Source organism: Ovis aries, chromosome 3, assembly GCF_016772045.2.
Source record: "Ovis aries strain OAR_USU_Benz2616 breed Rambouillet chromosome 3, ARS-UI_Ramb_v3.0, whole genome shotgun sequence".
NCBI classification, from domain to species: domain Eukaryota; kingdom Metazoa; phylum Chordata; class Mammalia; order Artiodactyla; family Bovidae; genus Ovis; species Ovis aries.
In genome coordinates this window covers 106,115,341-106,141,738 of record NC_056056.1, presented here as the reverse complement: position 1 = coordinate 106,141,738, position 26,398 = coordinate 106,115,341, and the positions used below count along the sequence as shown (strand labels likewise).

Here is a 26,398-nt window from a genome sequence, read left to right as displayed (position 1 = left end):
AGTCACATGTCTCTCGCTTTAAATCAAAAGCTAGACATGATTAAACTTAGTGAGGAAGGCATGTCAAGAATGAAAGCCAAGACAGGCCAGAAGCCTCTTGGACCAAACAGTTAGCCAAGTTGTGAAAGCAAAGGAAAAATTCTTGACGGAAACTGAAAGTGCTGCTCCAGGGAACGCACGAATGATGAGAAAGCAAAACAGCCTTATTGCTGAAGGGAAGAGTTTCAGTGGTCTGGATAGAAAATCAAACCAGCCACAGCATTCCCTTAAGCCAAAACCAAATTCAGAGCAAGGCCCTAACTCTCTTCAATTCTATGAAGGCTGAGAGGTGAGGAAGGTGCATAAGAAAAGTGTGAAACTAACCTAAGGTTTTAGGAAAGAAGCCGTCTCTATAACATAAAAGTGCAGAGTGAAGCAGCAGTGTTACGTAGAAGCTAATTACACAGAAGATGTAGCTCGGATAATGAATGAAGGTAACAGCCCAAACAACAGATTTTCAGAGTTGACAAAATAGTCCTGATTGGAAGAAGATGCCATCCAGGACTTTCATAGCCAGAGAGCAGAAATCAAAGCTTCAAAGCTTCAAGGGACAGACTGACTCTCTTGTTTGGAACTAATGCAATTGGCAGATGACTTTAAATGGAAACCAGTGTCTTTTTTTTTTTTTTTTTTTTACCATTTCAAAAGTCCTGGGGCCCTGGAGAATTACCCTAAATCTGCTCTGCCTGTGCTCTATAAAGAGAACAACAAAGCCTGGATCACAAATCTGTTTATAGCATGGTTTCCTGAATATTTTCAGCCCACTGTTGAGATCAATTGCTCAGAGAAATAGACTCCTTTAAAAATAATGCTGCTCATTGACAATGTACCTGATCACCCATGAGCTCTGATGGAGACGTACGAGATTTATGTTATTTTCTGCCGGCTAACACAATATCATACTGTAGCCCATGGATCAAGGAGTAATATAGATTTTCAAGTCTTATTACTCAAGAAATATATTCTGTAAAGCTATAGGTGCTGTGGATAGAGATTTCTTTGATGAATCTGAGCAAAGTAAATTGAAAACATTCTTGCAAAGATTCAGTAGTCTATTGATAGATGCCATTAGAACATTTGTAATTCATGGTAAGAGGTCAAAATATAATCATATGCAGGAGTTTGAAAGAAGCTGATTCCAACCATCATGAATGACTTTGAGGGTCAAGCTTCAGTTGAGGAAGAAATTGCTCCAATACTTTGACCACCTGATTTGAAGAGCCAGCTAACTGGAAAAGACCCTGATGCTGGGAAAGATTGACGGCAGGGTGAGAACAGGGTGGCAGAGGATGAGATGATTAGATAGCATCACCGACTCAATGGACATGAGTTTGAGCAAGCTCTGGGAGATGGTGAAGGATGGGGGAGCCTGGTGTGCTGCAGTCCACGAGGTTGCAAAGAGTCGGAACAACAACAGCAATACCAGCACCACCAACAACAGATTTGATAAAGCAGCAGCAGGATTTGAGAGGACTGACTCCACGTTCGAAGGAGGTTCTCCTGTGCGATAAATGGTATCAAAGAGCATCGCCTGTTACAGAGAAATTGTTCATGAAAGGAAGAGTCGATCGATCATCTTATTTTAAGAATTCACCACGGCCAGCCACCCCAACCTTCATCAGCCACCAACCACCCTGATAAGCCAACAGCCACCACCATCAAGGCCAGAGCCTCCACCAGCAAAAAGATTATGACTTGAGGAAGGCTCTGATGATGGTTAGCATTTTTTAGCAATAAAGTGTTTTAAAAATTAAGATATGTACATCATTTTTTTAGACATAATGCTATTGCATACTTAGACTACAGTGTAACTTTTATATCCACTGGGAAACCAAAAAGTCCTGTGACTCACCATACTGCAGTACTCTGGGGCTGAACCCACAATAGCCGGGAGGAGGGCCTGTACTGGGGGGAGGGATGGCCGGAGTACCCTGAACCATACCTGCCGGCTGACGGGACACAGCGGCAAAAGGAAGAACACAGCGGCTTTGGGTGTCACCTTGGAGCGGGGGACAGTGACAGTGCTAATCACAGCAGCTGCAGCTGGGAGGCCGTGAGTTCAGTTTGGGAATGTCGCCTGGAGGTGATGGGGAGCAGGGCCTGGAGCCTGGGCATTCGGAGGCAGGGGTGATGCCACGAGAAGAGACGGCAGCAGGGAGCAGGGCTCCACGTGCACGCCGCTACGTGCATCTCTGCGTTTCTCAGACCTGACCGGAAAAGGACTGTGCGCGTGTTCTGCCTGCTCAGTCATACCCAACTCTTTGTGATCCCTTGGACTATAGCCCACTAGGCTCCTCTGTCCGTGGGATTTCCTGGCAAGAATAGCTGCGGTGGGTTGCCATTTCCTTCTCCGGGGGATCTTCCCGATTCAGGGATGGAACCTGGGTCTCCTGCGTTGCAGGCAGGTTCTTTACCACTGAGCCACCAGGGAAGCTATAACATGACCGAGGGGCAACCAAACACAGGGGTCAACTTGTCTCCAATAAGTTTAGACAGCAAACAGAGATGTTCAGAAGGATCTGCCTCATTTTTATTAAGAATTTTTTTTTTTTTTCTTTTTGGCCTCAGCACATGGCATGAGGACCTTCCCTGACCAGGGGTCAAACCTGTGCCCCTGCACTAGAAGCCCAGAGTCGCAACCAGTGCACCACCAGGGAAGTATCAGCAGGGCCTGCCTCATTTTTAAGAGAAAAGGCCCCAGATTTGGAAACACAGAGGCTTCTCTGGCCCAGCATCCAGACTCTAGAGGGAACCTGGGAAGCAGGCCTGGTTCACCAGAGCCTCTGCAAGCCCGCAGTGGCGTGAGGGGCAGTCTGGGCACAGAGACCACAGAGTCGCTGCTTTATCCGGCTTCCCAGCCACCCGGCATTGCTGAGACTGAGGCTCTTTCACCTACAAAATCTCTCAGGAAACCGACTCAGCCTTCCCTCGTCTTGGCTCTACATGAATCATCTGAGACCACAGTGTGACACGGCATAGACCTTGCTAAGACCTCACAGTCAGCTTCTCCTGGAGCACAAGAGAAGCCAAGAGAGAAGCCGCCACAAAACACCCTATTCAATATTGCTTCATGGAAAGGGCTTCCTCATTTGCAGAAGCAAACATTTCATTCACGTGGCCATTGCAGAAACGACCGTGAAACCCCAGATCTAATTAAATTAGGATTTCATGATTTTCTTTTAAAGGGCTTGGGTTTTCTGTGTCTGTTCTAAATTTTATGGGTTTACAACCATAATCACCACCACCACCTCCAAGCAGAGTAAGGCTCTGATCAAAAATCTTCTAAGATGGGACGTCGGAGGCCCATGAGCAAACTGACAGGGGACTTCTCAGGGGTGTGAGAAAGCAGAGCCAGCGTGCGAGTGTGAGTATGTCTGTGTGTGGGGGGTGTCCTGCACAGGCCCACCTGCCCTGGCAGCCGGGCAAGGCATTCCATGATGGAGCCCACGCAGGTACCCAGTCCCGAAAAGTTCTTGTTAAACATGGTGAGAATGCCCCTCTCCTTGGAGCCACAGGAAATTATTTTTATAAAATCTGCAAAGGGGCTTCCCTGGTGGTCCAGTGGTTAAGAATCCACCTGCCAGTACAGGAACACGGGTTAGATCCTGGTTGAAGAACTAAGATACTGTGGGGTAGCTAAGCTCATGGGCCACAACAAGAAGCCCACACACGGCAAGGACGATCCCGTGTGTCACAACTACTAAGCCTGAGCTCTCCAGCCCATGCTCCACAAGAGGAGAAGCCACCGCAGTGAGCAGCCTGAGAGCTGCAATGAAGAGTTGTCCCCACTCATAAAGCCAACCTTTCTTGAAAAGAGAGAGAGCAGTGAATCATCCAAGTACCCCATGCACTGTGAAGTCAACCTGTGTCTCGTAGGATTTACAGTCCTCCGTCATACCCATGGCGGATTGTTTTCCAAAGGCCAGTGGACACCAAACACTGCAGATGCTCAAGCCCCTTACCCTTGGCTCTCTTTACCTGCGGGTTCTGCCTCCACCCACACAGAAGGCCAACTGCATTTCCTAGAGGGGATTATAGGTGTTGAGGGCACGTGTGGGCTCACTGGAGATGAGCACACGCCGCCTACCCCTACAAGGGGCTTCTGGTCCCAGTGTCTGTGACTGTCACCCTCTGCCCACGCCTCCCTGTAAAGCGGCCCCACCCCAGTGGCTGTGCGTCCCCAGGTCTCTGCCGGCTGCCGCAAGGTGGAGAGCAACTGACTCACAATTCATCCAGGCAATCCTCGGGCTGCTTCAGCCGGTGGCCGTGGAGAAGATAGTCATATATCTCGTGGTTCTGGACTCCGGGGTAGGGGGTCATTCCTCGCGTGGCTATTTCCCACATGGTCACGCCAAACGCCCACTGAGGACAAAGCGACAACGTGAGGGCTCAAGTCTTTCCAGAAAGGCTGAATGGACTTCTTCACTGGGAAAGGCCATTTCCTCAGAGCCCTGGCGACGGCACACAGAGCTGCCCAAGGCGTTAGGGACATGCCGCTCTCCCAACACGGCAGTGACACGGGTTGGAACGGCACAGCTCCCCATTTCTGTTAGAGCTGTCTGGGAAATGAGACAAAGGCAGGCTAGCCTTCTGTCTCATCACTGCTCTGTTTAACGTTCTCTTCCTACTGTTGTTGGCAAGGGTTTTCTTCTCCTGCATGTGGGCTCAGTTCTGTCCAGCTCTTTGTGACCCCATGGACTGTAGCCCACGAGGCTCCTCTGCCCATGATTCTCCAGGCATACTGGAGTGGGTTGCCATTTCCTCCTCCAGGGGATCTTCCCAGCCCCAGGATCAAACCCACATTTCCTGCATTGGAAGGCGGGTTCTTTACCACTGAGCCACCTGGAAAGCCCTGCTTTCTTTTCCCAAATCTCTGGTTAAGGTTATCTGTCGTTACACAGCACCTTTTATACAGCATCTTGATTCAAACAGCTACTGGATGAATTCATTTAATTTAATGTAAATCTGAAATATCTTAGTCACTATACTGTAGCATAGGAAAGTGGGGATAAATGAAGGGCCTTTGCATGGCAGGCTACTTCACCAGAATCTAGTGTCCCACCTAGAATTAAAGCATCAAGCAATGAACAAAAGGGTGAGCCTGCCCCAAGCCTCAGTTCATCAAAGAGTAGGTAGTCCTGTGGCACCAGCTGAGGTCATTTCTTTCACCTTGCCTTCATCTTTGCAATGCGAGGCCCCACATCAAAGCTCTGAACATACCACATCACTTTTGCTGGTGTAGACTCGGTCTGCGAGACTCTCTATGGCGATCCATTTCACCGGCATCTTCGCGATGCGGCCCTGGCGGTAGTAATCACCGCTGTAGATCTTCTTAGAGAGGCCAAAGTCCGCCACGCAGACAGTCATGTCATCTCGCAACCTACAGAGAGAGACAGAGTGAGTTCACATCCTCAGCGACATCAGAGGCAAAGCCTTAAATCCCAGGTCCGCGCCCAATGCAGCTGAAAACAGTCAGGATAAGTACAAAAAATGGGCTTCCCCAGTGGATCAGCGGTAAAGCATCTGCCTGGAATGCAGGAGACACAGGTTCAATTAGGAAGACTCCTTGGAGGAGGAAATGGCAACCCCCTCCAGTATTCTTGCCTGGGAAATCTCATAGACAGAGAAGCCGGGTGGGCTACAGTCCATGGGGTCACAGAGTCAGACACGACTGAGTGACTGAGCATCAACAATGGCTACTGAAGTCGATTGAAGAGAGGGGGAAGCTGACGTTCAAAGTTCTTGTATAAGCCCTTATCTCTTCGCTGCAGAAGGAAAGTTTTGGTGTAGTCAGGACAAAACTGCTTCACAAGACAGCATCATGAAAACTCAGGGACAGAACTGTTATGCTGCTCACGACTGTCTTCACGATTGCAGTTTAGTCCCCAAGTTGTGCCTGACTCTGTGTCTCCATGGACTGTAGCCTGCTAGGCTCGTCTGTCCGTGGGATTTCTCAGGCATCATGAGTTGACTTATATGTAATTCTGGATCCAAAAAACCTGATGGCAGTCGGGGAGGGTCCCAAAGTCACAGCTAGGACTCCGAGTTGCATGAGAGTGTGAAAATAAAGTAGTCATATATACACACTACTACATAAAAACCAGATAACTAATACGGACCTACTGCCTAGCGTAGGGAACTCTACTCAATATTCTGTCATGACCTATACGGGAAAATAATGTAAAAAGACTGGGTATATGAGTATATGTACAACTGATTCACTTTGCTGTACACCTGAAACTAAAACAACATTGTAACTCAACCAGACTCCAGTAAAAAAATTTTTTAAAAAGTCACAGGGCAAAGTTTTGGAAGTCAACCAGGCTCTTGGAGGCAGAGATAGTGAAAATCCTCAACCAGAAAACCCAGTTGTATCTCAGGGTGGTAGAAATTCCGCCTCCAGGGCCAGCCGCGCTGTCCTTCTCCCAAATCCAGCCGTCCTCTGTATCTTAACAGCAACGTGCCCCCCAGCACTCCTACAATATCTAACCAGTGTCTACCACCACGAGGCCCCAACCGCCTCCAGGACGGACCAGGACTCTTACATGCAGTTTCGAGCAGCTAAATCCCGGTGAAGAAAGTTCCTGTTGCTCAGATACTCCATTCCCTGGGCAATGTCCACCATGAACTTCAGCAGTGTCTGCAGGGGGATATGCTAGGGGGTGGAAGACATGAGGAGAAAGACTGTTATTATTATTTGGTTCTGTTGTGCAGCTTGAAGCTAGTTGCTCAGTTATGTCGGACTCTTTGAAACCCCATGGACTACAGCCCACCAAGCTTCTCCATTCATGGGATTTTCCAGGCAAGAATACTGGAATGGGATGCCATTTCCTTCTTCAGAGAATGTTCCTCAGTGGCTCAGATGGTAAAGAATCCACCTGCAATGCAGGAGACCCAGGTTCAATTCCTGGGTTGGGAAGATCCCCTGGAGAAGGGAATGGCTACGCACTCCAGTATTCTTGCCTGGGGGATTCCGTGGACAGAGGAGCCTTGTGGGCTACAGTCCATGGGGTCAGAAAGAGTCAGACATGCCTGAGTGACACAGAGACTGAACACAGCCCATGGCAGTGAAAGTGCCAAGTCCTAACTGCTGGAATCCTGCCAGACTAGTTTCTTAAAAGGAAACCGAGTTATTTCCCTTTGAGGGGGAAAATGATGGCTTTATTTCTTAGAAGTGTGGCCATGAAACAAGGAAATTTCCACATCACTAACGTCGGTGGCTCAGTGGTACAGAAGTTGCCTGCTAATGCAGGGGATGCAGGACATGAGGGCTTGCTCCCTGGGTCAGGAAGATCCCCTGGAAGAGGGCATGGCAACCCGCTCCAGTATTCTCGCCTGCAGAATCCCATGGACAGAGGAGCCTGGCGGGCTGCAGCCAATGGGGTCACAAAAAGTCAGACACGACTCAAGAGACTGAGCATGCATGCAACCTCACAAATGAGGTTTTTAAAAGGGATGAAGACACACAGACAAAATCAACAAACTCTAAAACGTCTTGCAAATATCATATTTTATTGTTTCTTTAGAAGTATGGACAGTGAGTAATAGTCTTTTCACAAGTCATAAGGTCAAATGGGATCCTTGTGTCCTTCTGAGCGGCAGTGGGACCAACAGGGGAAAGGAGGGGAGGTCTGGTTTCAGTCGGGGAGGGTGAGGGGGGAAGGTCTAGGGTTTGGATGGCAAAAAGCGCTCTGAGAAGTAGCTGTTTCCAATTATGCACCCACATCTGCTATCATTTCACTTCAAAATGTTTTGAAAGATACTTTCTTCTTCTAGACAGAAAGTAGGACAGTCTTTACTCCTTATCATGGGACCAAAGAACCACAAGTAACGATTTAGGAATTTTCATTTTTGTTTCTCTAGGGGGCCTTTCTTTAAGTTTGAACAGTCTAGTGTGTATTTTTTTCCCCTAGGTTGTAAAAATCAAACCAGACTGTGTGTTAGAAAATTATGGGATTAATTATGAGGGTGCTGATTCAGCAAGACTTCTGTGTAGTAATCCAAGGTTTTAGTGCAATCGGAGCCCTAAAGAGAAGGGTTCACCAGTTCACAGAACTCACAATGAGTCCATCCTTGATACGTTCTCCCCCAAGGGGCTGGACTGTCACGGCCTACTCCCTACGGCACCTGAGCCTTCTGAAGTGGTGCTGAGGAGGACACTGCATCTTCTAGAAACTGACTTATTTCGGCTGTGCCAGCTCTTCGTTGTGGCACTGGGATCTTTAGCTGTGTTATGTAGGACCTAGCTCCCTGACTAGGGTTTGAACCTAGGCCCCCTGCATGGGGAGCATGAAGCCTTAGCTATAGGACCACCAGGAAAGTCCCAAGACACTGAATTTTCAATGATTTATATTTCCCAACTAAGACACACATCAATAATAGACTGTATAACAAAATGCTTTCATTATCCTTTACCCTTAAAGAAAATGTAAGCAAATCAGGCATGAAACCTTATGCCTCTATTCTGTCTATTTGGGGCATTTGGTTTTCTATATTCTAATTTCTAGGAAAGGATTTGGGTGCTGAGAAATATCAAATCTGCTGACATTTGTGAAAGGATAATGAATATCAGGTGCTATTGATTTGTGTCATTTTTCTCCCAAGCACAACTACATTATTCCTGCAGACTGTGACCAAAGGTCATGTAAAAGATGAATGTGGAGCAAAACTAGTAAATGAGTTCAATAAGGCCACCGGATACTAGGCTGACATACAAAACTCAACTGCATTTCTATGCCCTAAACAATGAACCGTTCAGAAATGAAATTAAGAAAACATCTACAAAAGAATTAACAAAATACTTAGGAAGAAATTCAGCAAAAGAAGTGCAAAACGTATACTCTGACAACTATAAAGCAAAATAATTAAACTAGTTCTAAATTAATAGGGAAGCGTCCAGTGTCCACGGATCAGAAGACCAGGGGTGCTACTAACGCAAAGAACAGTGTGGCACCAAGTCCTGCAGAAAAAGCATCTTCGCGTGACTGAGACCCCTCCAGAAGGAACAGAAGGCACCTATTCCCAGGGACCTGACTGACAAGGCAGCAGAGACTTGAATAGAAACTCTTGATTTTCTAGTTTGCCTATGAAGCATTTTGTGACTTCCAGTGGCTATAAGGTAGTAAAATATAAAAATATACCCCTTTAAAATTTTTATAACAACCTGGGGGTTTTCATCATTGGAAATATACCTGTATTTTTGCAAATAGAAATAATTCATTAGCAAGTAAAATGCTGTGTACTTGTTTCCTTACTTGTTATTTTTTTAAAAACGTTTTTATTTTTTGTTTCTTTACTTACCTTGTTCAAAAAAAACATAAGATGACAGCAGTTATTTCTGGCAGACACAGACAAACCGATTCTAGAATTTACATGGAAGGGCAACAAAACCAGAATAGTGAAAACAATTCTGAAAAAGTAGGATAAATTTGGAGGAATCACATTACCCGATTTTACGACAAAAGCCACAGTAATGTCGACGATGTGGTAAGGGCAAAGGATGGCCCAGAGCTTGATGGAACAGAGCAGAGAACTCAGAAACAGACCCACACATGTACACACAGTTGATTTTTGACAAAGATGCAAAAGCAATGAATGGATGAAGGATAGCCTTTCACAAATGATGCTGGTCATCTATAAACAAAAGAGCAACAGACTAAATTTCACCCCAGTAACGAAAAATAGCTCACAGACTCAAACACAACATGTAAACAAATTTTTAGAAGAAAACATAGAAGAAAATCTCTTATACCTAGGGTTAGGCAAAGAGTCCTTAGACATAACAAATGATCAAGTCCAAGATCATAACAAGTATGATCCATTAAAATAAAAAACTGATGAGATGAGAATCCGCATGCCAACAGAGGAGACAAGGGTTTGATCCCTGATCTTGGAAGATTCAAGGGAGCGACTAAAGCCACTGGGCAGCTGAAGCCCGTGTGCCAGGAGCACTGAGGCCCGGCTGTTCCCGGGCCCGCAGGACATAGCTAAAGCCCGGGTGCCACGAGCACTGAGGCCCGGCTGCTCTCGGGCCCGCGGGACACAGCCGCTGAGCCTACGTGCTAAACCACCAAAGGCGCCACCCCACCCCGAGCCTGTGCTCTACAGCAAGAGAAACCACCACAATAAGCTCCTGGACCACAAGGAAGAGCAGCCCCAACCCACCAAAAATAGAGAAAGCCCAAGCACAGCAACGAAGACCCAGAGCAACCAAAAATAAACACGTGAATTGTAAAAACCAAAACAGGCGTGAGCATGGGGCCACCATGGGAGCCAGAAGAAGGCAGGAACTCCTTCCCTTTTAGGTTCTTCCCGCCATCCCTCAAAAGAACAGGACAAAACCAAGAGAAAGAAAATAAAAAGTCTCTTGGTGTTTCCATAACACTCGCACACAATACCAACAGGGGCAGCAAGGTACAGGAGAGAAGGCTCCAGAAAATGTTCTCTGTAAACTGGTCTCAGGTTTTATGTTTTTTTAAAGATTTATTTTGTTTTTAAAAATAATTGTATTTTATATATTTATTTGGCTGTGCCGTGTCGGAGTCTTCGATCCCCGCACGTGGGATCTTTAGTTGAAACAGGTGGGCTCTAGTTCTCTGACTAGGGATGGAGCACAGGCCGCCTGCCCTGAGAGTGCAGAGTCTTAACCAGTGGACCGCCTGGGAAGTCAGTGTTCACTTTAGCTCTGACTTCGCTGCACAGGCTTTGCTCAAGTAGCAGTGAGCGGGGACCACTCGGCATTCTGATGCGGGGCTTCTCCTTGGAGCAGCTTCTCTTGCTGCGACCCGGGCTCTAGGTGCAGGCCTTCAGCAGCCGGGGCTCCCAGGCTACAGGGCACAGGCTCACTAGATGTGGAGCACTGACTTGGTTGCTCCGTGGCGTATGGGATCTTCCTGGACCAGGGATGGAACACGTGTCCTCTGCACTGGCAGGTGGATTCTCATCCACTAGACCACCAGAGAAGCCCAGGTTTGTGGTTTCTCCAGCCGTCTCGATAAACTTTCTGGTGAGTGGCCGTTCCTCCAGGTCCGCCTGTCTCGGGGGATGAGGACCTTCCCCTGCGGCGCTCCCAGGCACCACGTTGCTACTGCTCTCTCATCAGGACCCCTTCCACCACCTGGGGCTGGGGGGCGAGGTGCTACAGTCTAAAGGCCCGTTTCTGGTTGCTTTCTCTGTGCTGTGGGGCTTGAGGGCAAGGCTTAGGCTTGCCCTGTGGGGTCTCAGGGGTGGCCCTCTCTCAGGGGTACCGTGGAAGGTAGGCTGGTGGGCCCACCCACTCCTAACATGCTTTCTGATTCTGAGGACAGAGGGGCTCGGGACAAATAGAAAGATGGATGCAACCAATTTTCCCTCCAGTTCTCTGAAAAAAGCTCCGTGCAACTGGGAACTGAGATGGCTCCGACATCTGGTGATTCCACAGTGAACAATCCACAAAAGGAGACTGAAGGAAAGAGCCACTCTGATAGCAAGAGGGCTATCTTGCTCCACTCCCAGCTGGCTTCTCCCCCACATAAGATGAGAGTAACGAAGCCTGTGGGCAGGTCTGCTGTGACGACGGACGCCCTCCATCAACCCCCAGGGCCTGCAGTGAGCACCGGACAAAGCCAGCGTCCCCTGCTTCCCTTTCTAGGTTAGACGCTGAGGTTGTCCTGGCCCTGTGGTGGGAGCCCCGAGTACTGCTCAGGCAGTGGGGTGATGAATTACCTTCGGTCCTGTCTCCAGTCGGGAACAGAGGAGGTAGGTGTGCAGATCCCCGTATTTCATGAAGGGTAAAATCACCATGGGCCTGGGGATGCCCTGAGGGCTCATTTCTATACATACGCCTGGAATTAAAACCAGAGAGTAAGTTACAAAGAGCCCTGGTTAGCAGTGACCAGAGAATGCGCTGCAGGAGCGCTGCGTAATTGAAACCACGCACTCTCAAACAGTTGAAAACAAAACACTCTGTGTCCTAGAATATGGAACACACACTGGGGTCCACTTCTTGGGATTTTCTTTTCTTTCAGACTAGTGCCAATCTTTGCACGAAAGTTCTCAAAAAAGTGATCAATACCAAGTACAGCTATGGGGAAGGATATGGCAACCCACTCCAGTATTCTTGCCTGAGGAATCCCGTGGACAGAGGAGCCTGGTGAGTCCACGGGGTCACGAAAGAGGCAGACGCGACTTAGTGACTAAACAACAAAAACAAGTATAGCTGTAGAAACTCATGGAGTTTTTGTTACTCTGAGTCAAACTGAGGGGGAGGTGACCACAAGAGAATTCGAGGGCAAACTAGTTTCAGACGGTTAAATAATCAATCATATTAAGTCCCCTGCAACCAAATACTTAAAACTACTGGAAGAATTAATTCTGAGGGCCCATAGGTGAAATCCATGTCTCTAAACGTTAACAGTTATACACAGGAAAGCTCCACATCATTTGTCACAGATGCTTGAATCAGAGTCTGTCTGAGGTCAGGCTCACAAAGCTCTTGCACATGGTAGTCAAGGACTAAACACCACTGTCCTTAGACTCTGCCGAAGTCAACAGCTACAAATGAGCAACAGTAGTTTCTTTGACACAATACTGTCTCCAAACATTAGTTTTCCCATCTCTCTGGCAGTGTCCATCATAATAAACATTGAAAATTCCCCCAAGAATATAGCCTTTATCAAGTTAAAGGACAGCAAAAAAACAAGTCAGCAGAACATTCAATTATCTTTAGGTTGCTCCCCCCTTTTGGAAGAACATCACACACCAACCACTTGAGACCAGCTCTCCATTGAGTATTTGTTAGTAAACGGTGTCACAAAACCAAATTCTCATTGTTAAATCACTGACTCAAATCCCATGAAACTGCCAACATAAACCCCAAGAAATTAGTAAGTTAAAAAAATGTTAATATCTTTTCAAGTACTGATTTCTTAGGTTGTGCTGTGCTTAGTTGCTCTGTCGTGTCTGACTCTTTGTGACCATGGACTGTAGCCCGCCAGGCTCCTCTGTCCATGGGATTCTCTAGGCTAGAATACTGGAGTGGGTTGCCATGCCCTCCTCCAGAGGATCGTCCCAACCCAGGATTGAATCCAGTGTCTCTCATTGCAGGCAAATCCCTTACTGTCTGAGCCGCCAGGGAAGCCACATTTCTTGGGCTCTGTACTGACAATTTCATGGGACTTGATTCAATTGATTTAAAAACTGTCTCTCAGGACTTTCTAGGGGTCCAGTGGTTAGTACTCCTAGTTTACACTGCAGGGAGCAGTCTAAATCCCTGAGGGGAACTAAGATCCCGTATGTCACTTGGTAGAGCTAAAAAAAGTTTTAAGAAAAATTGTTTTTCGAAACTGATCTGTGGAATTTGTCTAATTTACAGCTTTACTCTGCTAGCATTTGATTCATGTGCAACCTGAAATCAAGACAAATCACAGCATAACCAGCTTTCACGTCTTGTAAGCGGGGTGGCAGTGGTGGTTCAAGGGCTACATCGTGTTTGACTCTGTTTCGACCTCATGGACTGTAGCCCGCCAAGCTCCTCTGTCCATGGAATTCTTCAGGCAAGAATACTGGAGAGGGAGAATACTGGAGGAGCCATTTCCTTCTCTAGGGGATCTTCGCAACCCAGGGAATGAACCCAGATCTCCTGAATTGCAGGCAGATTCTTTACCAACTGAGCCATAAGGGAAACCTTGTAAGGGTGGGGGCGGGGGTAACTGAGGCTATTTTAATCCACAGCAACTTAGAGTTCTGTGGACACTAAACATTCCTGAGTTCACTGGTGTCCAGGAAATTCAGGCCTATTTTTACAACCAGCTTCAGAAAAATACAACCATAAAAAGTCTTTTGGGAGAAAAACCAACTCTTTTTTTTTTTTTGCAGGATATTAGTTCCCCAACCAGGGATTGAACTCAGGCCTCCTGCAGAGGAAGTGCTGAGTCCTAATCACTTGACTGCCAGGGAATTCACAAAAACCCAATGTTATGAAGTACTCTGGGGTTATACAAAGCATAATGTTTATCTGCCCCAGAGATTTTTGCTTGGGCCTAGAGTATATCAGCCAAGGCCCTCCGGCCACCCAATGCTGCGTTTCCGTGAGTACCTAGGAGCCGAATGACGTTCGGATGGTTGAAGTCTTTCATGCACGCGGCCTCACTGAGAAATTCCTCAATCTCTCGCTGCGAAAAGTTATCCACTAAAAGAAAAGATGGAAAAGGTTAGCCTTGAGTTATTACTCAGGGAAGGGGAAAGAGGAATAGCAATTTTATTCTTTAAAAGTAAAATCAGGAAAAGGTAAAATGATAGGGACAGTAAGAGTGGCTGCCAGGGACTGGTTGGGGGAGGGATGAATTGGTTGCCTACAGGGATTTTCAGCAGGTGAAACTTCTGTGTGACCCTGGGATGGCGGACACAGGACATAATGCATTTGTCAAACCCTACAGAACATACAACACCAGCTGGACCCTAATGTCACCTGCTGTGGCTGTTTACTCGCCAAGTGTGTCCAACTCTTCATGACCCTGTTGGACTGGAGCCCACCAGGCTCCTCTTGGGATTTCCCAGGCAATACTGGAATCGGCTGCCATGCCCTTCTCCTGCGGATCTTCTTGACCCAGGGATCAAACCCACGTCTCCCGCATTGCCAGGTGGATTCTTTACTGCTGGAGCCATCAGGAAAGCCCCCTTCTGAAAATCTAAAACCATTCTAAAAATTAAGTGATCAAACCAGTCAATCCTCAAAGAAATTAGTCCTGAATATTTATTGGAAGGACTGACGCTGAAGCTGAAATGCCAATGCTTTGGCCATCTGATGTGAAGAACTGACTCACTGGAAAAGACCCTGATGCTGGGAAAGATTGAAGTCAGGAGGAGAAGGGGACAACAGAGGATGAGATATTTGGGTGGCATCACCAACTCAATGAACACTGAGTATGAGCAAGCTCTGGGAGTTGGTGATGGACAGGGAAGCTTGGGGTGCTGCGGTTCATGGGGTCACAAAGAGTTGGACATGACGGAGCAACTGAACTGAACTGATTATTAATAGCAAAAAAAAAAAAAAAACACAAAAACCACACCTAAAATAGAATCTAACTGGTCTGTTGCAATGATTTTTGCCTCACAAAAAGAGCAAACTGCTTCTCTCTCTCAGCACATTTCTTGCAAGTCTGGCTGCCCCATTCTGCCTTGTGAACTAGATGCACTTTCATACCAAGTTTCTGGAATCACGCCAGCTCAAAAGAAACATTTAAAATTCTATAATTAGGCTAAGTGAAATAAGCCAGTCACACAAGGACAGATACTGTATGATTCCACTTCTGTGAAGTATTTAGAGAAGTCCAATTCACAGAAAATTGAATGGTGAGTGCCAGGTGCAAGAAGGGGTGGGGAGAATGGGGGTTGTTCTTTAATGGGTATGCAGCTCAGTTTTGTGAGTGAAAAAGTTATGGAGGTGGATGGTGGTGATGGCTGCACAAGAATATGAATGTACTCAATGTCTCTGAATTGCAAATTTAAAAGATTCTTCAGTTCAGTTCAGTTCAGTCCACTCACTCAGTCATGTTCAACTCTGCGACCCCATGAACCGCAGCACGCCAGGCCTCCCTGTCCATCACGAACTCCTGGAGTCTACCCAAACTCATGTCCATTGAGTCGGTGATGCCATCCAGCCATCTCATCCTCTGTCATTCCCTTCTCCTCCTGCCCTCAATCTTTTCCAGCATCAGGGTCTTTGCAAATGAGTCAGCTCTTCGTATCAGGTGGCCAAAGTATTGGAGTTTCAGCTTCAGCGTCAGTCCCTCCAATGAACACCCAGGACTGATCTCCTTTAGGATGGACTGGTTGGATCTCCTTGCAGTCCAAGGGACTCTCAGGAGTCTTCTCCAACACCACAGTTCAAAAGCATCAATTCTTTGGTGCTCAGCTTTCTTTATAGACCAACTCTCACATCCATACATGACCACCGGAAAAACCATAGCCTTGACTAGACGGACCTTTGTTGACAAACTAATGTCTCTGCTTTTTAATATGCTGTCTAGGTTGGTCATAACTTTCCTTCCAAGGAGTAAGCGTCTTTTAATTTCATGGCTGGGATCACCATCTGCAGTGATTTTGGAGCCCAGAAAAATAAAGTCAGCCACTGTTTCCACTATTGCCCCATCTGTTTCCCATGAAGTGATGGGACTGGATGCCATGATCTTCGTTTTCTGAATGTTGAGCTTTAAGCCAACTTTTTCATTCTCCTCTTTCACTTTCATCAAGAGGCTCTTTACTTCTTCTTCACCTCCTGCCATAAGGGTGGTGTCATCTGCATATCTGAGGTTATTGATATTTCTCCCGGCAATCTTGATTCCAGCTTGTGCTTCCTCCAGCCCAGCGTTTCTCACGATGTACTCTACATGTAAGTTAAATAAGCAGGGTGACAATATACAGCCTTAACATACTCCTTTTCCTATTTGGAATCGGTCTCAGGATGATGTATTTTGTGTTATTTTTAGTCACTATATTGTGTCCAACTCTTTGCAACCCCATGGACTGTAGCCTGCCAAGCTCCACTGTCTATGGGATTTCCCAGGCAAGAATACTGGAGCAGTTTGTCTTTCCCTTCTCCAGGGTATCTTCCTGACCCAGGGGTTGAACCCATGTCTCCTGCATTGGCAGGAGGATTCTTTACCACTGAGCTGCTACAATTAAAATCAACCATAGGGAATTCCCAGGTGGTCCAGTGGTTAGGATTCTACACTTTCACTGCTAAGGGCCCTGGTTCAGTCTCTGGTTGTGGAATTAAGATTCTGCAAATCTTGCAGGGTGCACCCCCACCAAAAAAATAGGGAAAAAAATCAAACATAAAGCCGGCACACCTTAGGGAATGCACATTAACAGGAGTGGAGTGTTGTCTGGAGTCACATATAAGAGCATGTAGTACAGGGTCTGTGCCTCCTAATCCTCCTATCAAAGCAGACTCAGGGAATGTCTGCCCACTTGCCCCAACCAGCCAAGTGTGATGGTGGGCAAAACCCTCCCCCGTGGTGCAACCCCTCCAGGCCAGTGTAGATGAGTGTGTGACTTGGAGGCCAGAGACGACTGGCTTTCAACCTTTGATCATTAGCATGGATGCGATTCCTACACAAATGACCCTAATTTTCTATTTTCTTTCATTCTTTTCTTAAAAGGTGCTTTTATTTATTTATTTTGTGGCCGTGCTGCATGGCACGTGGGACCTTAGTCCCCTGACCAGAGATCCCTCAGGGATTCAGTCGGTGCCCCCTGCCGCGGAAGCGCAGAGTCTTAATCAGTGGACCACCAGGGAAGTCCTGCGCGTGTTCAGTTGCTTAGTCGTGTCCGACTCTTGGAGACCCTGTGGACTGTAGCCTCCCAGGCTCCTCTGTCCATGGAAATTTCAGGCAAGAATACTGGAGTGGGTTGCCATTTCCTTCTCCAGGGGATCTTCCCAACTCAAGAATCAAGCCCGTGTCTCCCTGGACTCCAGCACAGATTCTGGAGTGTTCTAATTGGCATCTATCACTATTTTTGCCAACGCTGTATTAATGGTTCCTCCTCCTCAACACTGCAACCAAAGTGAACGTTCCAGAACATTGTCTGCTCTTGCTTCTCATTTGCTGAAGACTCTTAACAGTGGTTTACCACTCATGGGTTGGAAACAGACTCTGTGATGACTTTTCGGGCCCTTCCTGACCCAGATGTAGGCACTCTCCTCAGCTCACTTGGAGACTGTAGTTTGTGATCACAGCTCTCCTTCCTATGCCTTTGGGCAAAGAACACTTCTCCTCTCTCTGAGAATCCTTTCTTCCAGGCAGCCCACAGCTTCCTGCAGACCCACACAGCCACCCTCATGCGAGGAAGTGAATCCACCAAGTAAGCCAGAATGAGCCCTAGGGTCAGATGCTGCTACCAGATCCACCCTGCCTTGGAAATTCATGCCTTACTTTGGAATCATTATCTCTACTAGGTGACAGAGGCAGGGAGGTAGGGAGTAAACAACAAACGCTATTGCCTCGTGTGTTGGGGCTCAGGGTGGGTCATCCCAAAATACGCCATAATCCGTAATGCATACGGTTACTTAAATGGCAACCCACTCCAGTGTTCTTGCCTGGAGAATCCCAGGGACGGCGGAGCCTCATGGGCTGCCGTCTATGGGGTCGCACAGAGTCAGACACGACTGAAGCGACTTAGCAGCAGCAGGAAACAGCTAATGCAAGAAGAACGCTCTGACCCTCCTTTCTGTCTTCCTGAAAACTGGAAATAAATCTCTCACGTGAAAGATGAAGGACATCCTTATCACCAGAGAAAGGGAATTCAGGCTGAAGAAGCCTGTATGAACAAACCTTGATATGTCTTTAAATTGACTACCCCAAGCCCACACTCTGTTTGGATTCTTCACTTAACTGGACATCTCAAACTCAAGTTTCTTTGTCCTGTCATTTCCTCACAATGGTGCTGTTTCTCTAAAACATTTACACAGTGCCTCCTTTGGCCACGTGTTAAGTCCCATTTCTATGAGATCTTCTTGGGCATTAATTAAAATTCATGTGTTTTCTCCTTTTAATCTGTCCTGTGTCAATTTTATTATTAGGCCAGCCATGAGAACTTAAGATGGGTGGGGAGGCAAATTTCCCCCTCCCTGGCAAGTGTGAAGAATATGCAAAAATATATCTGTGTAACTGAATCACTTTGCTGTACCCTGAAACACTGTAAGCCAACTGTGTGCGTGCATGCTCAGTGACTCAGTCGTGTCCGACTCTTTGTGGCCCCACGGACTGCAGCCCACCAGGCTCCTCTGTCCGTGGGGATTCTCCAGGCAAGAGTACTGGAGTGGGTTGCCATTCCCTTCCCCAGGGTATCTTCCCATCCCAGGGGTCAAACTCTTGTCTCCTGCATTTCAGGCAGTTTCTTTACCACTAGCACCACCTGGGAAGCCCATAAATCAACAATACTTTAATAATAAATACATAAATAAACAAAACATTAAAAAAGAAAAGAATATATGATGCAGGTATGAACAGTTCATTATAGTAGCTCTCCCTCTGTGACTCGATAGGGATCGTGACATACGAACTCCATCATCCATCACTGGCCTGATGAAGCACCAGACACTGAAATAGCTGCCCGCCTCTAGAACAATCGGGGTTAACTCACACTTCATGGTTTTCACAGCCACCTTCTGAGAGGTACCATCTTCCTGATTAAGATTTCCTTCCATGACAGACCCAAACTCTCCTGTGAAATAAAACATCTATATTGACCTTGTGCAAAATCATTCCTGCCCACAAAAGTGGGATAGTACCAGAGCTGTTATTTTCATGAGACCCCAGAGTGACCTCCACACAGCAGCTGGTCAGAGCCGGCCCAGGCCACCTACACTGGTCAGCCCAGGGCACAGGCCGTGCACTAGCTTCCTGCTTGTCACAGGCTTGTTTGGCTCAGACTTAGCTCAGTTCATCACTTTAGTATGCATCAAAACTGATCCAGGAAACTCATAAGACAACCTGGAAACTGTTACTGACATGCATCAAGTACAAACTCTTAATACTTCTATCACTCATCCTAAGATGATTTTGACATGAAATGTGTATCTTCACTTTTGGTCCTATGTAACTTGGCAGGTGCAAAGAATAGGAAGCTGAAGAACTAGAGGAAAACATTGAAAGTGTACGAACTGCTGCTTTTTAATGAAGGAAGGGAATTGACATTTTTAAGAGGCTCTTTTCACACAGGCTCTTTTCTTTTTTAAATTTTATTATTTATTTATTTACTTTTGGCTGTGTTGGGTCTTTGGGATTTCGCTAGTTGTGGTGTGTGGCTTTCTCACTGTGGTAGCTTCTCTTGTTGCAGAGCTTGGGGCTCAGTAGTAGTGGCACACAGGCTTAGCTGCCCCACGGCATGTGGGATCTTCCCTGACCGGGGACTGAACCCACGGCCCCTGCATTGGTAGGCAGATTCTTTAACACTGGGCAACCAGGGAAGTCTGAGGCTCTTTTCATAGGTCACATCCAAGTTTAAGAAATCACCGTTTACTTTTTCATTTTAAAAGTTATAAAAGAGAACTATGAATATTTGTATTATAAGTTAAAGTCACAAGAATGGTATTCTATCTAATATATATATTTTAAAGAATGACTGTGAACTGCTTACCTTTTTACTCATATTTGGAAAGAAAAAAACTGCTTACCTTCACCCAGAATTTTGCCAAGAATAAGAAGGCTCCTGTCAATCACGACATCCTCTAGTTTATTTTGCAGCTCCTCACTGACTCCCAAGCTCTGTACTATAGGAGGAGTGGCAGAGCACATATGACCGGTCAGGATGCTTCCTTTCATGTGAACATACTTAAAATTATAAAGTTCCATAAACAAGTTTAACAGTTTTCTCATTTTATATGCATAGCTCTCCCTGCCAAATGTCAATAATGAAATATCATACTTAATCCCGCTGTGATTAAAGTGAGTAAAATCAATCCATCAGGGCAAAATTCATCCTGAACAATTATAAAAATCAGAACCATTCCCATTGGGCAGTAGCAGCAGCTGGCAATCAGATTCATGCAGGGGAGCTTTGCCCTTAAAAGAGTGAGGAAGGCAAGTCAATATTCTTTCTAAGTATTTACTATTATACCCCGAACTATGGGATACGAAACCGTCATCAGGACATCTCCCCTGCCCTCCCAGCTGAGGAAGTTGGCACAGAATCCACGGGAAACATGTCGAGAACAAGGCACAGTCTGTTTTGCATATGGTGCGTAGAATCTCGCTCTAATGACATAAGAGGAGCCAAGTGGAATACTTGGTGGGGAGATTGAAGACTAAAATTTCCTGTAAGGTGTAGACATACTGTACAACCAATGTTATCAACAAGAAGTATTAACCAAGAAAGGGAGACCAATTTGGTAACTACTGGCAAATGATTCAGTTTGTGCCACAGTTCGGGAATAAGCAAGACTTTGAAAGAGAGAAAAACAGTGTGGATCATTAGAAATAACACATTAGCTCTCAGTGGATAAATTTTACCCAAATCATCCCCCCATCGGAGAAAAAAATTGGTCCAAATGGAGGATTTTTTTTTTAATGCAAGAATAAGACACCTAAACCTCTAAACTTCTGGATTAGAGAAGGAATTAATAAGATACTACATCAAATGAATTTTTGTTCCATAGCAATCTGCATTCCATCATCTTTATATTTATTTATTGTTTTGTTTTTTGGCAAACATCCAAACACTTGAATTTGATAATATTCAAATGCTTTCTACACTGTTTCTGAAATTATTCAAGAACAGAGCTGTTTATTCCCATTTTTTGAGACTAAGAGTTGCTGCTCTGATTCAGCAAAGTTCAAACCATAATTGTCACAAAGTATGTTAGGAAGTTGTTCTCTGACTTGGTTGCCAGGAAAAAACAGGAAATGAGCTCTGAGGTTGTGACAGTTGCTTTGCTGTTTCTTTTAAGTCCCTCTGCCCGCATCTTCTCCTCTCACCCTGAGAGTTCCTTCTTCCTCCCCCGTTTCAAAGCACCAGGAGTCCTTAACCCCAGGGCCTTCACCTCGAGTACAGCTCCAGGTTTCCAGGGAATTGCCCGGCAGGGAAGCCCAGGGCCATGTTGGATTCTCTGCTTGTTGCTTTCCAAAGACATTTTGCACATTAAAGATAGACATTCTTCAACTCCTTTGGCTTTTGTTAGAAATCCATCAATTAATTTGTGGTTCTTTGCTTGTTCTTAATAATTTCTTTTTGGTCACACAGCACGTGGGAAATTAGTCCCCTGACCAGGGATTGAACCCTCATCCTCTACATTGGAAGCATGGGGTCTAAATCACTGGGTATCAGGGAAGCCCCTCAATAATCGTGGCTTTCGCCAAAAGAAAGAAATGAAAGTCAACTTACAGGTGAGTTCGATGGCTCGCCGGCAAAAGGACTGCTTTGCCATGTAGCTGATGACCAATTCTGAATCCTCCTCTGTGAAGGCGCTCCTGGGTGAATTAGATAATGGACATCTCAGACTAGAAACAGAGAGCTACCCAGGCTGGGGCTGAGTCCACGAGATGCTACTAGGCTGCTGCCTGTTAAGAGAGCTCTTCTAGGCCAGGAACATTTCCCACCAGGAGAAACAAGCTTCTTCCTTAGATCCATTTTAGGACTCTGTCTAGGAACCATGGAGAGTTTAGAACAACTGATAAGCTCCCAACAGCCAAAGCTGTAACAATTTGAGCAACAGAATGAAGTTGTGTTGGATTATAACCCCAAGTATAAAAGGAGTCCAAATTGATACATATATACATGCTTGTGTATATACATGCACGTGTGTGTATGTATAAATAAATAAAGAGGGGACGAGAAACAAGTCTCCTGTGCAGAAGAATTCCAAGTATTTCATATACATACTTTGTATTTTAGGGCTTCCCTGGAGGTTCAGACGGTAAAGAATCCACCTGAAATACAGGAGATCCAGGTTCCATCCCTGGGTTGGGAAGCTACCTTGGAGAAGGAAATGGCAACTGACTCCAGTATTCTTATCTGGGAAATCCCTTGGACAAAGGAGCCTGGTGGGATACAGTTCATGGGGTTGCAAAGAGTCAGACATGACTGACAACGACTAACACTTTCTGCCTGTAAGAGATGGGGGGAGTGTTAACTCCTCACCCTGTAAATGTGAGCTGCAAGCACTGACTTGCTTCCAAAGAGCCCAGTATAAAAAGGGAGAAACAAATAACTATGGTAGAGAAACTAGGCAGATACCGCCTCCGCTAGGTGATCAGGATCAACATCAACAGTGAAACCACACTGACAGTGTATCCTTGATGTAACAGGATGAAGACGGTGCTCTGCCTCTGTGGTCTTCCTTTCAGTAGTCCACCACCCTAGTCCAATCATGGCGAGAACACCATACAGATTCTAACAGAGAGTATCCTACAAAACATCTGGCCAGTACTCCTGAAAACTATCAAGTTCATCAAAAACAAGGAAAGTCTGGGAAACTTATGGAGCCTAAGGAGATATGACAACAAAATGTAGTGTGGTGTCCCGGATAGGACCCCAGAATAGAAGAGGGATAGCAGGTAAAAACAGAGGAAATCTGAATAAAGTATGGACTTTAGTTAATGATAATGTATTCATACTGTTTGACTGATTGTAGCAAATATAACTAACATAAAATGTTAATAACAGGGGATCCTGGATGTGATGTACATGAAAAGTTTCTATACTGCCTTCTCAATTTTTTGGTAATTACAAAACTTCCCGAAAAAATAAAGCCTATTTTTAAAAATCCATTTAGTCACTGCTTTAGCCTAATTGGTATGAAAGTATTATGAATTAGTGAGTCTAGATTATAGACTTAACCTCACTTTTTCTTATGTATATAGATTATTTTAAAATAGAAAACACATTAAAAATAATATATTTATATGCAAGGCAAACAATTTGGAAGGATATATGCCAAAACAGCAACTGAGACCATGGCGTATCAACCAAGGAGTTACAGACGAGTTTCACCTTCTACTTTCAACTATTCTATATAATTTGATTTTTTAACAACAAAAAAATTATAAGAATATTAATTTTATAAGTAGGAAATAAATATATTTTCATTAAAAATGAATAAATGAAAGGTGCTTGTACAAATGAATGAACAAATGAATCTAGGGGTTTGCAGTGAAAACCCATGGAAACTGACTTTAGTATAAAAATAATGATCAACCTATCACTTGTTTACAGCTTCTGCTCAATGGTTCCTGGTAATGGTTCCTGATAATTTTATTCTGAAATATCTGAAGCAGTCCTGTAATTTTGTTAATATATTTGCTGTACTTCATAACTCCACTCTGGGAAGTTCTAGAACATTCAACCTCAAACAGTACCAAGTTATTCAAGCTAAGGTTGAATCAGATAAGACCTTATCTGATTCACATATATCTGTTCTGGTGGCAAACTTTTAGCTTCTGTGGAACCATGAGGTAGTGGAGGCCTAGCTGATAGAAATATTTTCACTTGGAGTATTTTATTCTGCACTTCTTAACTGCCAGACTTCTTAACAGCCTCATGTCTGTCCTGCTCAGCTCTCTGCATTCAATGCATAGAACAGGCTGTGTGTATTTTTTTTCATATTCTTTCCTTCCTGCAAAGATGTGAAATAGAATCTTCATGTTTATTCTACTCCCACCTGATATGGGCGCCCTGTGATGTCCACAGACTGAGCTTTCTCTATATGTAACAATACCTCTCTGTCCCAATCACTAAACATGTTTTTATACTTAGTAGGACTAGCCTTCTCCACCCAAATTTTTGTATATTTCAAAACTGTCATGATTCTCTCTGCTCATTTAGTCCTCAAGATACATTTTCAAATCAGCTTTTATTGACAACCCTGTAGCAATTTAGATGGTGATTGAATTGAATTTATGGTCAACTTGGGGGAAAATGATCTCTTGACAAAGCTGAGCCTTCCCATCCATGAACATGGTACACATCTTTCCATTTATTTGAGTTTTCTTCTGTAATGTCAATAAAGTTTAATAAATTTTTCCACAAAGCTTTTGTACATATATTGGGTTTCTTCTTAGGAACGTTATTATTCTCATGCTATTATGGATGGGACGTCATTCTAGCACTTTGACTTTAATCTATCTATCTTGAAATGAGGATCAAAATACTTCACGATATTTAATGCCCTAAAAAATGTTAAGTTTCTTCCTGAAGAAAAATAAGAAAGAAGAGTACCAGGAAGAGACTTTGAAACAAGTAAAAAGCTTTCACTATTGGCTGCCTTTGTGACACTGGCCTAATTAAAGAAGCAGCCTGCCTCCAAGAGGGGCATAAGACAGGGACCAAGCTGGATACAGGAGCAAGGCCAGCAGAAGAGGCAATGCCACTTCACATGGCAACTTCATCAGTACCACTGAGCAAAACATTTTAAACTGAGAAACTTACCCAAACTTTGTCTCCTGGATTCTTTTCCTGATGGCCAGAGAAATGTATAAAACCAACCCAATCAAAACAAATCCACAAACGCAGCCAAGGATTATGAGCACAGGATCTGTGTTTCCAGGTGCTGGGGTAGATGAGGGAGCAAAGTCTATTGAACCTGGTAAAATACAAATAGAATACATTCAAGCACCTCCATGGGATTCGGGATAGTCGATTTACAATATCAGGGAAACTCTATTCAAGTCAGTTATAAATGTATAGGAAACTGAAAAAATAGTAAGCATGTTCAGGTGCTCAGCCATGTCCGACTCTCTGTGACCCCATGGACTGTAGCCCGCCATGCTCCTCTGTCCATGGGATTCTCCAGGCAAGAATACTGGAGTGGGTTGCCATTTCCTTCTCCAGGGATTCTCCTGACCCAGCGATTGGACTGATACCTCCTGTATCTTTTGCACTGGCAGGCAGGTTCTTTAGCACTGGGCCATCTGAAAAATAGTAAAACTAATATTTAACTGGTATACTCTAAAACACCAGAAATATTGAGAATCAAAATGCTTTTTGTTGTTGTTTAAAAAAAAAATGTATCAAGAGTAGTTTGCACAGTGCTTGCCAGGTTCCAGTTACACAGCTTGGGATATAGAGAGAGTGTATTAATATTTTCCATGCTCTGGTGAATGTCAAACTCCTTTCCAAGTTTGGATCAGCTTCCAGTGTTTCATCCTCTGCACTTTCAACGCTGTAAAATACCTCTGTGAGTTCCTTAAATGTTGTGATGAGAAAACAGCTATTTTGAGTTACTCCTGGGGCGTTTTACAGTATGACAATCCCTCTTACAGCAGAGCCTGGACATTTTGATAAGGATCTGAACTTAGAAGTCTTGCTACAAGTTGCCACTTTGCTTTTCCTGGGGGACCTTTTAAAATAACCACTTAGAGCTGAGCCTTTGAAAAGTTAAGTACAGGCATTTGCTACCCACCCTCTACCACCTGCTGTGACCTGGGACAGAGGACTGCCCTTCCTCTGGCTCTCTCACCCCCTCACCCACCCCCACATCTGGGATTTGTAAATCAATCTTGTGACTCTACTTCCTTTGTGTGGGGGTATTGAAACTGCCCATCAAAATGACCTCAGAGTTTTCACTTCCCCAATGTGGGGGCTCAGATGCAGAGGGAATTAACTGCCTGCCCCCAGTTAATTAACCAGACCCCACGTGTCTGGTATGTGCTCCTCATTCAGGAGGTCGTGCTCTGCATCTTCTCAGTGCAGTACACCAGTAAGGGGGTGGCGGGGCAGCACACTTGAGAAGACTGTGGCCAGCGTAGCTTCCTCTGGGACATCCTCCTCCTTTTTAGCACAGCCATTTCACTCATGTGGCTAAGACCATCCTACGCAATGGCTGCTCATCTCATGGACAAAATGGTAGCAGCATCAACGTGCCCTGGTCAGCGATTTCTTC

General features: G+C 45.2%; 1 protein-coding gene across 2 annotated transcripts in view; it reads right to left on the bottom strand.

Annotated features, from left to right (window-relative positions):
* MERTK (MER proto-oncogene, tyrosine kinase) overlaps positions 1–26,398 on the bottom strand; it is a 117,604-nt gene that overhangs the window by 2,724 nt on the left and 88,482 nt on the right. For both annotated transcript variants that reach the window (XM_015094533.3, XM_060412433.1), the window contains 9 exons: positions 24,946–25,099; positions 21,904–21,989; positions 20,198–20,293; positions 19,165–19,245; positions 14,114–14,206; positions 11,743–11,861; positions 6,585–6,694; positions 5,260–5,419; positions 4,265–4,401 (listed from right to left, as the gene is read on the bottom strand). In XM_015094533.3, coding sequence (XP_014950019.2) covers positions 4,265–4,401; positions 5,260–5,419; positions 6,585–6,694; positions 11,743–11,861; positions 14,114–14,206; positions 19,165–19,245; positions 20,198–20,293; positions 21,904–21,989; positions 24,946–25,099 — 1,036 coding nt within the window. The remainder of the gene's footprint in view (positions 1–4,264; positions 4,402–5,259; positions 5,420–6,584; positions 6,695–11,742; positions 11,862–14,113; positions 14,207–19,164; positions 19,246–20,197; positions 20,294–21,903; positions 21,990–24,945; positions 25,100–26,398) is intronic.